This window comes from Panicum virgatum, chromosome 4N (assembly GCF_016808335.1).
Source record: "Panicum virgatum strain AP13 chromosome 4N, P.virgatum_v5, whole genome shotgun sequence".
Taxonomy (NCBI): Eukaryota; Viridiplantae; Streptophyta; class Magnoliopsida; order Poales; family Poaceae; genus Panicum; species Panicum virgatum.
The window spans coordinates 36134767-36145006 of NC_053148.1; the positions used below are offsets into that span (position 1 = coordinate 36134767).

The window sequence follows — 10240 nt, forward strand, 5'->3', positions numbered from 1 at the left end:
TAATACAAAGATATGTAATTCTCCTGCGTATTTGAGAAGAAAAACAAAAGCAGCAGTATTTGTATTTTTTTCTACATGCATTTGAAGTTAAGAACGTCCATTTTAATTTGTCAGTGGTAAAGGTCACAAGCTAATAAACAATTGGCTGTAGATTGTTCACAAGAAGACCGCATTAGTTCTATGCCTAACCACTGTTAAGAACGAGGACAAATTTGAGTTCTGCAAGGTCCTAGAGGCTATTAAGGTAGGAAGACATTAATTTGTCAGTTTCTTTGGTATCTAAGTTCTATTGATTTGCCGACTGACTGGAAAGTCATTTTTCCCCTGTGAACTTCAGCAAGTTTGATGGTTAGGAATAAGTGGGGCAGTGGTGTAATGGGCTCCAAATCACAGGCGAAAACCAATGCCAGGGAAAAGCTGCTAGCCAAGTAGTCTGCGCGACGGATTACCTAGCCAACGGTTTGTGTACCCTGCAAACATTGTGGTCATATCTTGGTTGAGCCAGAACCAGATGAGAATTGACCACATTTACAGTCGCGAATAGTACAGTGTAATCAGGTACAGGTGCGCTACAGGCATGAAACGTGAAAAAAACATAAGCTAAATAAGTTACCCTCCATGCTCCATGCTTAACAATACACCAACCATCCCCTCCAGCAATATGTGCCGTTCCTGGCAGAACATGAGCACAATAGCCCCCTTGGGTTTCAATATTAGATTTTTTGTAAGGCTGGCTCAACTTTTCAACAAGATGGTCAGGTTCTAAAACTCAAATGCGGGAAATGCAGATTGCCTTTTGGCAGTACCAGCAGCTACGTTTCCTTACATCCTTCCTATGGTCCAGCCCCAAATAAAGAATTAAATCCTGATTGCCTTCGAGCATGCTCTGGTAACAGCTTGCTGATAAGCTCCGGTGGTGCATTTGCTAGCTGCAAAGGAACAAAAGAAAACTGATTTTACAGCTGCAGGTTAAAGGAAAGTATCTCTGCAATAATAAATAGTGCAGACAGTACAGATGCAAGACTTGCTTGACCGCCTCTTAGGCCTTCAACACAGTCACCACTCTTTATAAAAAGAACAAACAGTGCAGCCCCCACCATAATGGCACCCCCATATCACTTCTTGCAGTGCATGTGCATCACTTGTTCACAACTCCCTCACCTCACCACCTCTACCTTCCAACCACTAACACAAACCAACACCATAAAAACTAAAGCTCCTTTCCAATACCCATCTCCCATCAACCTTGTGGCCTCGCTATCACCCACCCTACCATTTACCCAAATTTTTACAATTCAGATCCCAGGAATGCTCATACTAGGTGAAACGCTGATGATGCCACCAGCCGCCACTACTGCCTGAAGAACTGCACAAGTTTTCGTGGGATTGTATTCTTTTAAGACATGTGACATGCTATTGCAATGAACCAATGAGTAGAGAGGAAACACTGCTCATATTATAATCAAACCATGTTGTTGCAGAAAAAACCAGTGCACTATGCAAGGGTGGTAATGGGTCATGGCCTTAGTGGTCTCTTCACAATCCAACTTGGCCCTTATACATTTTTTAGCTCAAAATTGTATAGGATTAGAGGCCAGCCCTAAAAGGGGGCCCGGCCCTTGAATTATCTAAGTCAAATTTCAAGGCCCTTTACCACCAGCAGCATATGGCACGCAACATTAGAACATAGAAGAACATCAGCAGATTTTAAAACTCTGCTGCCTAAGGCATGGCTGTTGCCCAAGACGAGCTGGGTCCACCTGGACGCCTAGGCGCTGCCTAGGCGACCACTTTAAAACACTGCTGTTGACTTGTCAAGGACTCATGTTCAGTGCATGTGATTTTAGCCACTAATGCCTATCAAGTGTCAGTGAAATGCCACGAAATGACCAAAATATATACAATGAAAGAATATAAAAATGAATCTACTAATGCCATTTTCCTGTGGCCAATTGAAACATTCATATATAGTCAAGATCTCAGAAAAGACTTAAATTTAGGAATAGAATGAAAATAAGATTGCCCTGAAATCACTTACTTCCTGCTTAAAGTTGAACAGTGGAGGGAATGGGCGTCCATTTGGGAGCCTTGCATGTGGTTCTCGTAACTCGTCAAAGAACGAATGAGCACACACCTCAAGCTGGAACAGCAATTCAACAAGCAATGAACTCAGTGAAGAGGAGAGAAAGATTACATTACTGTACATTTATATTCACCACATATGTATTATACCTAAATTCTACGCATTTACCATGATACGTGGAGGCAACATGACTAGGTTAGCAGAAGGGTAGGTCACAGGTGCTACGTTAGCACACTTATAACAATTTGTGGATGACGTAATTGTTATCGCTATTATGTTGATTTGGTGCAAATTTTAGTTTCCATTACCAAACACAGGCAACAAATTATGCATAAATTGAGGCTTTCATAACCTTTCATTTTTATGTTCAGAGTTGTGGTGTAATGTTTTTAGTGCTTATGGTACACTTTATATGAAATCCATTGCAAAGCACTCTATATTTAGAATTTCTTTTGTTAAGTACTGTCATGAATGTTAAGTACTGTTGTTCCCTTCATCAAAAGATCACAGGAAAATACAATAATTATTAAAATGCTGAATTTATTAAGAAGATACATATGCAGATTCCAGGCAAATCCTACATCATCACTAGAAAGTTAGTAAGCATTCTATCTCCCAGTGGATTCCAAAAAGGTGTTTGTCCCTCCTTTTATTCTATCAATTTTGATATTTCCTCAACGTTGAAATGGCACAAGTTGTTAGACAGTTGATGTACATGTGTAGATAGGGCTATGCGCCTGGCTTGTTAGCCGGCCAACCCGTGTAATTGGGCCTGAGCGTGGCTTGTTTGCCAGCCGGCCCCTAGATGATATTGTAGAGATATGGTAGGTTAGAGTCCTAGGAGATCTTGATTATGGGTTTCCTTTAGCCTCAAGATCTCCTCTCCCTATATATGTAACCTCCATGTTTCTCTCAATAATCAATCTGATATTCCACACAAATCCAATCTCTTTCACAAGTTGTTGCACTTGTTTGAATCAGCGCGCAAGTCCTCCAAAACAAATTGGCATTTCAAAATCTGCCATCTGCCAGTATTTAGAATACTGGACCTGAGACACACAAGTGATCGGAATGGGACCCTTTACTCCATTTATCAAATATTCAGCAAGATGATCACCAACAACTATCAGGCTTTATTAGAAAGCTTAACCACGGGAATACTCATAACAATTCAACCTAGTCAACAGACCATTAATGAGACAAGAAGAGATGAAAAAAACTTACAGCGGTACACCGCAGATTTGGTGAATACTGGAGAAGGCGGGAAACAAGGTCTATTGCTTCTGGAGGCATTCTCTTGTGGAAGATCTGCAGCATAACCATTGTGATAAGAACTCCATTAGCAACATCAAAGAATAAGGGAGATCATATGACAATATAAAATTGTATCGCAGATCATGTTTTACACATGACAATAATATATACATTGGTATCTTCAATGGGTTACAACTTATTGAGATATCCAAAGTAGAAAAATGAATGGATCTGAAGATCGATTTTAATGAGTGGCAGTGCGATCCTATATGGTCAAAGGAAATTTATCGAAATTGAACAATAGCCACTCTGCTGGAAATTCGCATGTAGGTCTAGTTTAAGGAAACAACTCAAGTGAGAAACCTAATGAGATTGCGTGAACTCCACCAGAGTGGACATATCAATAGATTTTATTTAGGAGTTTCCATTAAGTATAAATGTGCACATACCTTGTGCCATGGACACGCTTTTATCTGAGGAAACTTGAATTCTGTGTAATTGGGATTCATACACCGGATTTCCTCCCGTGTTGGAGTACCCAAAACCTACATAGAGTTCATCTTTGTTCAATTCTGGAAACTGCCAAAGTCTACAGCAAATAACTTCCTCAAATAATTAATCATAGAATGAATGCAAAACCATTAATTACCTTGATAATCTCAACGAGCTGGTCCACAGCACTTTCACCAGGAAACAAAGGCTAATAAATTGCAAAAAAAAAGTCATTCAGTGTAACTTCTCTGCTGAAATCAAATTGCAACAGCTTAAAAGATGCAAAGAAATGTAAGCCAATAAAGGAGGGTAACTAAAGCACTTACTTGACCTAGAAGAAGCTCAGCAAGAACACATCCAGCGGACCATATATCAATAGATGTTGTGTATTCAGTTGCACCAAATATGAGCTCAGGAGCACGATAGTAACGTGAGCATATATACGATATATTAGCTTCACCTTTAACCTGATAAGTTGGTGTTTTTTCAAAGATAAGATTCAAAGGTCTCAATGAAAAAATCACAGAAGTGCTGGGTTACAAAATGTTTGGATTTGAATGGTAATCAAAATTGGATTTGGAATTTTATCTAGAACAGACTTTATGAATGGAAGGATAGAAAAAGGTTCTCATAGTAAGTCTTGCACAAAGAAACCAGTTAACACCACATAGTACTACTTCCTATTCAGACACCTCAGCACATTGTTCTGTAGAGTTTAATGTTTAGTTACGATTATATCATAATCGCTCTGTTCAGCTGGCTGTGGCTGGTAGCTGGTGCTAATTTGTTGTAAGAGAAAAGTACTGCTGGCTTGAGAGAAAAACACTACTGGCTAGCTCATAGTCACAAAGTTCCTGGGTCGACCGGGTCGAGGAACGGGGTCGAGGGTCGAGGGTCGTCATTTTATAAAATTGTGGTACGAAGGGGGTATACATCTATGGAACGATAAATTATTATGTGGGACGCGACCCTGATTCATCGGGGTCGATATCTTCGGGTCGATAAAGACAAAAACTATATATGTGCTACTAATGAAGAAACTAATCTGCACAAGCATATAAGAAACATAAAAGAGTACATTTAGACCATGCTACACGTACTTTATGAATGGAAGGATAGAAAAAGGTTCTCATAGTAAGTCTTGCACAAGAAACCAGTTAACACCACATAGTACTACTTCCTATTCAGACACCTCGCCATTGTTCTGTAGAGTTTAATGTTTAGTTACGATTATATCATAATCGCTCTGTTCAGCTGGCTGTGGCTGGTAGCTGGTGCTAATTTGTTGTAAGAGAAAAGTACTGCGGCTTGAGAGAAAAACACTACTACTGGCTAGCTGGCTGACAAGCAGAGCGAATATTGTTGAGTAAAACACAAAATTCATATTAAGTTGGATCGAAGGTCAGGTTCCAAGTGCCACAATTGAAAGTTTTTTCTAATAAAATAAATCCAAAATTCCATATTCAATGCACACATCATTATTTATAACCCAGTCCCACAAGGCCTGAGTCTATAAATCAATATTGCTTATTAGTGGCATCCCTTATGCGGCCAAAAATACATTACGCAAAGAAGCACACTGTTTCCACTGGAATGCCATCCTAGCATCCCATTGATCATTTGATGGCATACGAATTAGCAAATGCACATATTAAGACCTTGTATCATCAACTCATGGCACAGTACAAAAATTTATAAATTTTCTACTTTTGTGCCTTAACAATTTATGATGTACAATTCTATACAATAAAATTGAAAAATACAATAATATTAATATTCCTGGCTTTTATCAATAGAGCATGTAAGTACCAAGATTTTAGCACTCCCGTCAATCATTTGATGGCATATAAATTAGCAAATGTACATATTAGGAACACATATCAACTCACAGCACAGCACAAAAAATAGTAAATTTCCTACTTTTGTGCCTTAGCAATTTATGATGTTTAATTACATTCAATTTTATACAAAATCTGAGATAAAAGAAAATAATATTCCTGGCTCCTATCAATGGAGCATGTACATACCAAGATTTTAGCACTCCCGAAGTCACAAACCTTGACTTGGTGGGAAAGAGGATCCACCTATCATACGATAAGAATAAGCGAAGGTTAGCAATTTTCCACTCAAACATCACCAACAGGAAGTCAGGAACAGGCACATGTCTAGGATAAAACCAGCATACCAAAATATTCTGAGGCTTAATATCTCGGTGACAAACTCCTGGTACACTATGAATATAAGCTAAACCCCGGAATATCTGCACAATATATCAAAAATAAACGTCAAATGTTAAAATACCACTTCTAGCACATGCATATCAAGGTAGCATGCAATTCTACCACGGCCCACCTGGTACATGTACATTTTAACATATATGAGGGGCATCCTCTGCTTCATGTCTTTGTAGTGTTTCAGAACACGATAAAGTGACTCTGGAACAAACTCCATGACTAAGTTAAGGAAAAGTTCATCTCTACTTGTGGTAGAGAAGAAACAGTGCTTCAGGGAAATGACATTGCAATGGTCAATCGATCGCATTATCTGCAACTCCCTATTCTTGTATCTTTTGTCCTGTAAAACCTTCTTAATGGCAACAGTTTCACCAGTCTCAATGCATTTTGCCTGCATCCATGCAGAGACCATCAACAAATCAGTCAAAATGAGAAACAAATGTCAAGTCGTTCAAAATAATATGACGAGCAAGCTATCCCTGACCTGGAAGACAACCCCAAATGATCCAGTTCCAACAACTCGCTCAGCCATATAGCTAATGGTCTACAAAACACAAAATGACAAGTAAGTCAGAATGGTATCACCCTCATCATGAAACTCAGCATGACCAAGTGAATTTCTTTCTCCAAAACCTACCCTTTTTGGCTCACCGTTCTTTCCCCCAATTGTGGTCGAGATTATATGTCCCGTAACTGCATCATTTCCCCCCATAACAGTGGCGATGTGCTATCATGTAAGACAAACAAAATGCAAGCCATAAGCAAAATATGAAGCATCAAATCAGTAAGGAGAAAAAGTAACTTTGATATACTTGGTGAGTTAATTTGGCATCAGCATTTGGTTGCTTCACCTGGTTAGCGGCAGCAACATTAGCAGAAACCAGCACATCATGCTAGCATTGTCCAAAGTGAGCAAACCAAAATACTACCTTGTGTTTCCTATTCATGGAGACCGTATCCAAACAACTATGCCACAGACTCAATCCAACGGAAACCACGGAATGTAACAGCTAGGACAACTACCACTTCACACGAACCCCAACTTGAAGTCAAACATCAAACCAGCACGCTTTAGCCGCAGTTTAAAGCGCCACGAGAGTGGAAACGCTTGCATGAACAGCACGCAAAGTTGCGGGAGGGCAGGGAACAGCAGCAGGTTCCCTCCCCGGAAAGCAAAGCAAGCTACAGGGCTCTAACGGTCTCCAACGAAACACGCCCATCAGCCTCCAAACCAACACAAGAGCAGGGGGTGCACGGCGCGCGGCACTTGCGGAATGAGGCAGCAAGCGAGCAGCCACGATCCTGAGAAGCGGGCAGCACAGATCGCGCAAGGAGGCCGGAGCCAAGCCAGGATCGCCACCTGAGAACGGGAACGCCGCAGCTAACAGATCCGCGCCGCACAGACAGATCCAGGAAGGAGGAAGGGATTAGGGGAAGCAAGCAACCCTAGCCGGCTAGCCCCATAGACAGCGGAGGTCCCGTCCATCCCCCCGGAGGCGAGGCCGGGACGCGCAGCTCACCTTCTCGTCGGCGGAGGCGCGCGGCGGGTCGACCTCCATGGCGTCGGCGGCGGGGAGGGGCCCACCGCCGGGCGCGGTGGTGGCCATGTGGGGCGGTCGTCGCTTCTGCGGCTGGCCTCTCTCTCTCTCTCCTCGGTGATGGGGGCGGGGACGGCTCCTGCTGCTTCGGAGGTGGTGCCGCTGCTAGCGTGACCGTGAGGAGGGGGCCATGGGGTGGTGTGGGCAGTGGGCACTGTCCACTGCCCCCCACCACGCCGCTTCGCTTTTTTTATTCCTTTCCAGTCTTCTTCCTTCCGCCCGTTGGGCAAAGCAGAGCACACGGAGCAGGGGAGCGCTCTGCTTTTTCTCGGTTTCGCGATGCCCGAGCGCGGCGTTGCCAGCGAATTTGGGAGGTCCGGGCCGCCAGCCCACTATCCCGGACCCGGAACGCATGTGGCCCACAGACGTGGGTAGGAAATGAGTCCAGCCCAGATGATAACACCGTTTGGGAATGACTCCCTAACCATCGAGTAAAAAATGTGGCGCCAGCAATCGATTTTTTAATCGAATAGAATATAAAAATCAGTTGATTTTGCCTACTGACTTGAGGAAAAATTGACTTAAAACTGGAGCACAAATCACTCAAAAAGGCGAACCGTCCATAAAAAGACAAAAAGCCCGTTATTGGTTAGAAGGCTTCTTTTCAGAAGATTAGAGACGGTAACTATATAGACAGAACACGAATTTAAAAGTATACATAAACAGAAAATGGTAATATCAAAACATATCTTGTAACATAAACATTTGAAATTCTTCTATTAATTTTCATTGATCCAACTGGAGAACACAGACAGCTTTAATATTAAATTTAATATTAAAATGACTGGTCTTCTGGTAAGTCGGTTTGGTACTGTATGTGGGCCCTTTGATCCATATGAGCCTGAATTCTGCGTTCTGATTGGTCGACATTTTTCCGTGGATCACAAGGACATCATAACCTGCATTTTAGTCTTTTCCCAACATTGTATAGTTTCTAAGAGCATAGTGGGTTTTTACTTTATTTAAGATAAAATGCATATGAAATATTTAATCTCTAAAGATTTTCTGATCAAATTAACGCTTGAAATTGATCGTTAACAAGTGTCAACACCAAGTCTGTAGGAGGGTAGGGTATCAGTGCAGGGGAGGGTCCAATATTGTAGGGAATGAGTACTGGCCCTCATGATTCCTGATACAGCAGGAAGAGGCTTCACAGTCCCGGGGCGACCTCTCACGGGTGGATGCGCCGAGACCCAGGAAAACAGGATGGTGGCCGTAGCCGCTAGTTTCATGGCAGTAGACCGGTGCCTCGGATTGAGTCGGTCGATGGACTGTCTAGCCTCGGGGTGAGTGAGTACAAGTGTACAACCCCTATGGGAGTGAAAACTCGGTCATGTACAATTCTGATCCAATTTCACTTTCATAGAGTAGTGCTACATGATATTTCTACCTTTTCTCTAGCATGATTTCCCTGCCGGTGCGCAGTTGAGGTGGCGAGGATGGGAGTTCGTCGCGCTGACTTGGTGGGTTTTGGAAGGTGTGTGAATCGGGAGTCCGGGATGCCATAACGGCCCATGTTGAGGTGTTTGGATGAAGTATATGTTTATATATTTGCTTGCTGCTTGCTTAGGAAATCCCAGACTTATCCGTTGGCTATTCTTTTACCATAATTGCATCCACTTAAAGCTTGCATGCAGATGGTGATGTGAACATATCCTGTCCTTGGGGAGATCTGACCTAAAGATCAAGCCCGACGACGACAAATGAAGTTAAGGACAATTCATGCTACGCCAAGTCTTGCCTGAGGAGGAGAAGTGTTCGTGAAGGATGGCCTAGAAGCTTAGCTACCTCTTTCTGCTTTCTATTTGTTTTTACTTTAGCCCAAAGGGCTTATGTATTAGTCTAACCTCTGTAATGACTTTATCGAGTTATGTATGTGATAGCTACTGATGTAGAGACTATCATGATGATACAGGGCTCGGGTTGTTCTTTTGGGAACCCGGTTCGTTTCAACCCCTACCCCCATCCCCGGCCGCTGCCGCCACCATATCTTCGGTCATCCTCACCGCCACCACCTTTCCACCTGGCTCTGGCGGCACCATCGCCCCACTATTGCCGCTCCTATCGCGCCCATGTCTTCCTTTCTCCGCCGACAACTGGTAACTCACGCCGATCTCCGCTGTCCTCCCGCCCGCGAACTGTCATTCCCGACGGTGCCCCAGCCGCCAGGTCCACACCTGGCGTAAAAATATGTTAGCAATTCTGTATGCAAAGTCATTAACAAATGTATAAATTAATATCATCCATATGTTTCTTGAAGCTTGAAAATTTAAAAGCAAATAGCAATTGAAACTTGAAACACTACTAAAAAATAATTTGTTGGAACACCCTGATTTTTTTAGGAGCGGACCAAAATTTCACCCATTGCTACAAATGGAGCGGGGTAACTGTAGCATCCGACCCGCCCCAGAAAAATATTTTTAGGGGCGGGTCACTCCTCACCCGTCCCAAAAAATAAGGGTCATTTTCAAGAGTGGCTCATAGCGTCACTCACCCCTAAAAAGAGCATTTCTAGGGACGGGTGACGTCATAAACCACCCCTAAAAATGGTGGTATTTATAGGGGCGGCTCATGGCCTC

General features: G+C 42.6%; 1 protein-coding gene across 3 annotated transcripts; it reads right to left on the reverse strand.

Annotated features, from left to right (window-relative positions):
* Nucleotides 1–496: 496 nt before the first annotated feature.
* On the reverse strand, nucleotides 497–7901 carry LOC120670802 (shaggy-related protein kinase GSK4). Of its 3 annotated transcripts, XM_039950968.1 has the most exons (13): nucleotides 7584–7845; nucleotides 6876–6914; nucleotides 6701–6790; nucleotides 6548–6607; nucleotides 6182–6454; nucleotides 6015–6089; nucleotides 5857–5913; nucleotides 4156–4296; nucleotides 3987–4037; nucleotides 3787–3882; nucleotides 3308–3391; nucleotides 2039–2140; nucleotides 497–929 (listed from the first exon to the last, which is right to left on the reverse strand). In XM_039950968.1, exons 1-13 carry the CDS (start codon nucleotides 7668–7670, stop codon nucleotides 834–836), a joined length of 1251 nt encoding a protein of 416 aa, XP_039806902.1. In that variant the 5' UTR covers nucleotides 7671–7845; the 3' UTR covers nucleotides 497–833. The 3 variants fall into 3 exon arrangements, with proteins under 3 accessions (XP_039806902.1, XP_039806903.1, XP_039806904.1); XM_039950969.1 differs by lacking the exon at nucleotides 6876–6914 and having other exon boundaries at nucleotides 7584–7901; XM_039950970.1 differs by lacking the exons at nucleotides 2039–2140; nucleotides 3308–3391 and having other exon boundaries at nucleotides 7584–7851.
* Between the last annotated feature and the right edge of the window lie 2339 nt (nucleotides 7902–10240).

Bases quoted from the DNA above. Each gene is read 5' to 3' on its own strand.
- LOC120670802 (XM_039950968.1), bottom strand. From the start codon at position 7,670: ATGGCCACCACCGCGCCCGGCGGTGGGCCCCTCCCCGCCGCCGACGCC. The intron at 3,392-3,786 runs GTATGTGCACAT...GTTATGCTGCAG, and splicing joins AAGCGTGTCCATGGCACAAG to ATCTTCCACAAGAGAATGCC. The intron at 2,141-3,307 runs GTAAGTTTTTTT...TTGCTGTTCCAG, and splicing joins CAAATCTGCGGTGTACCGCT to CTTGAGGTGTGTGCTCATTC.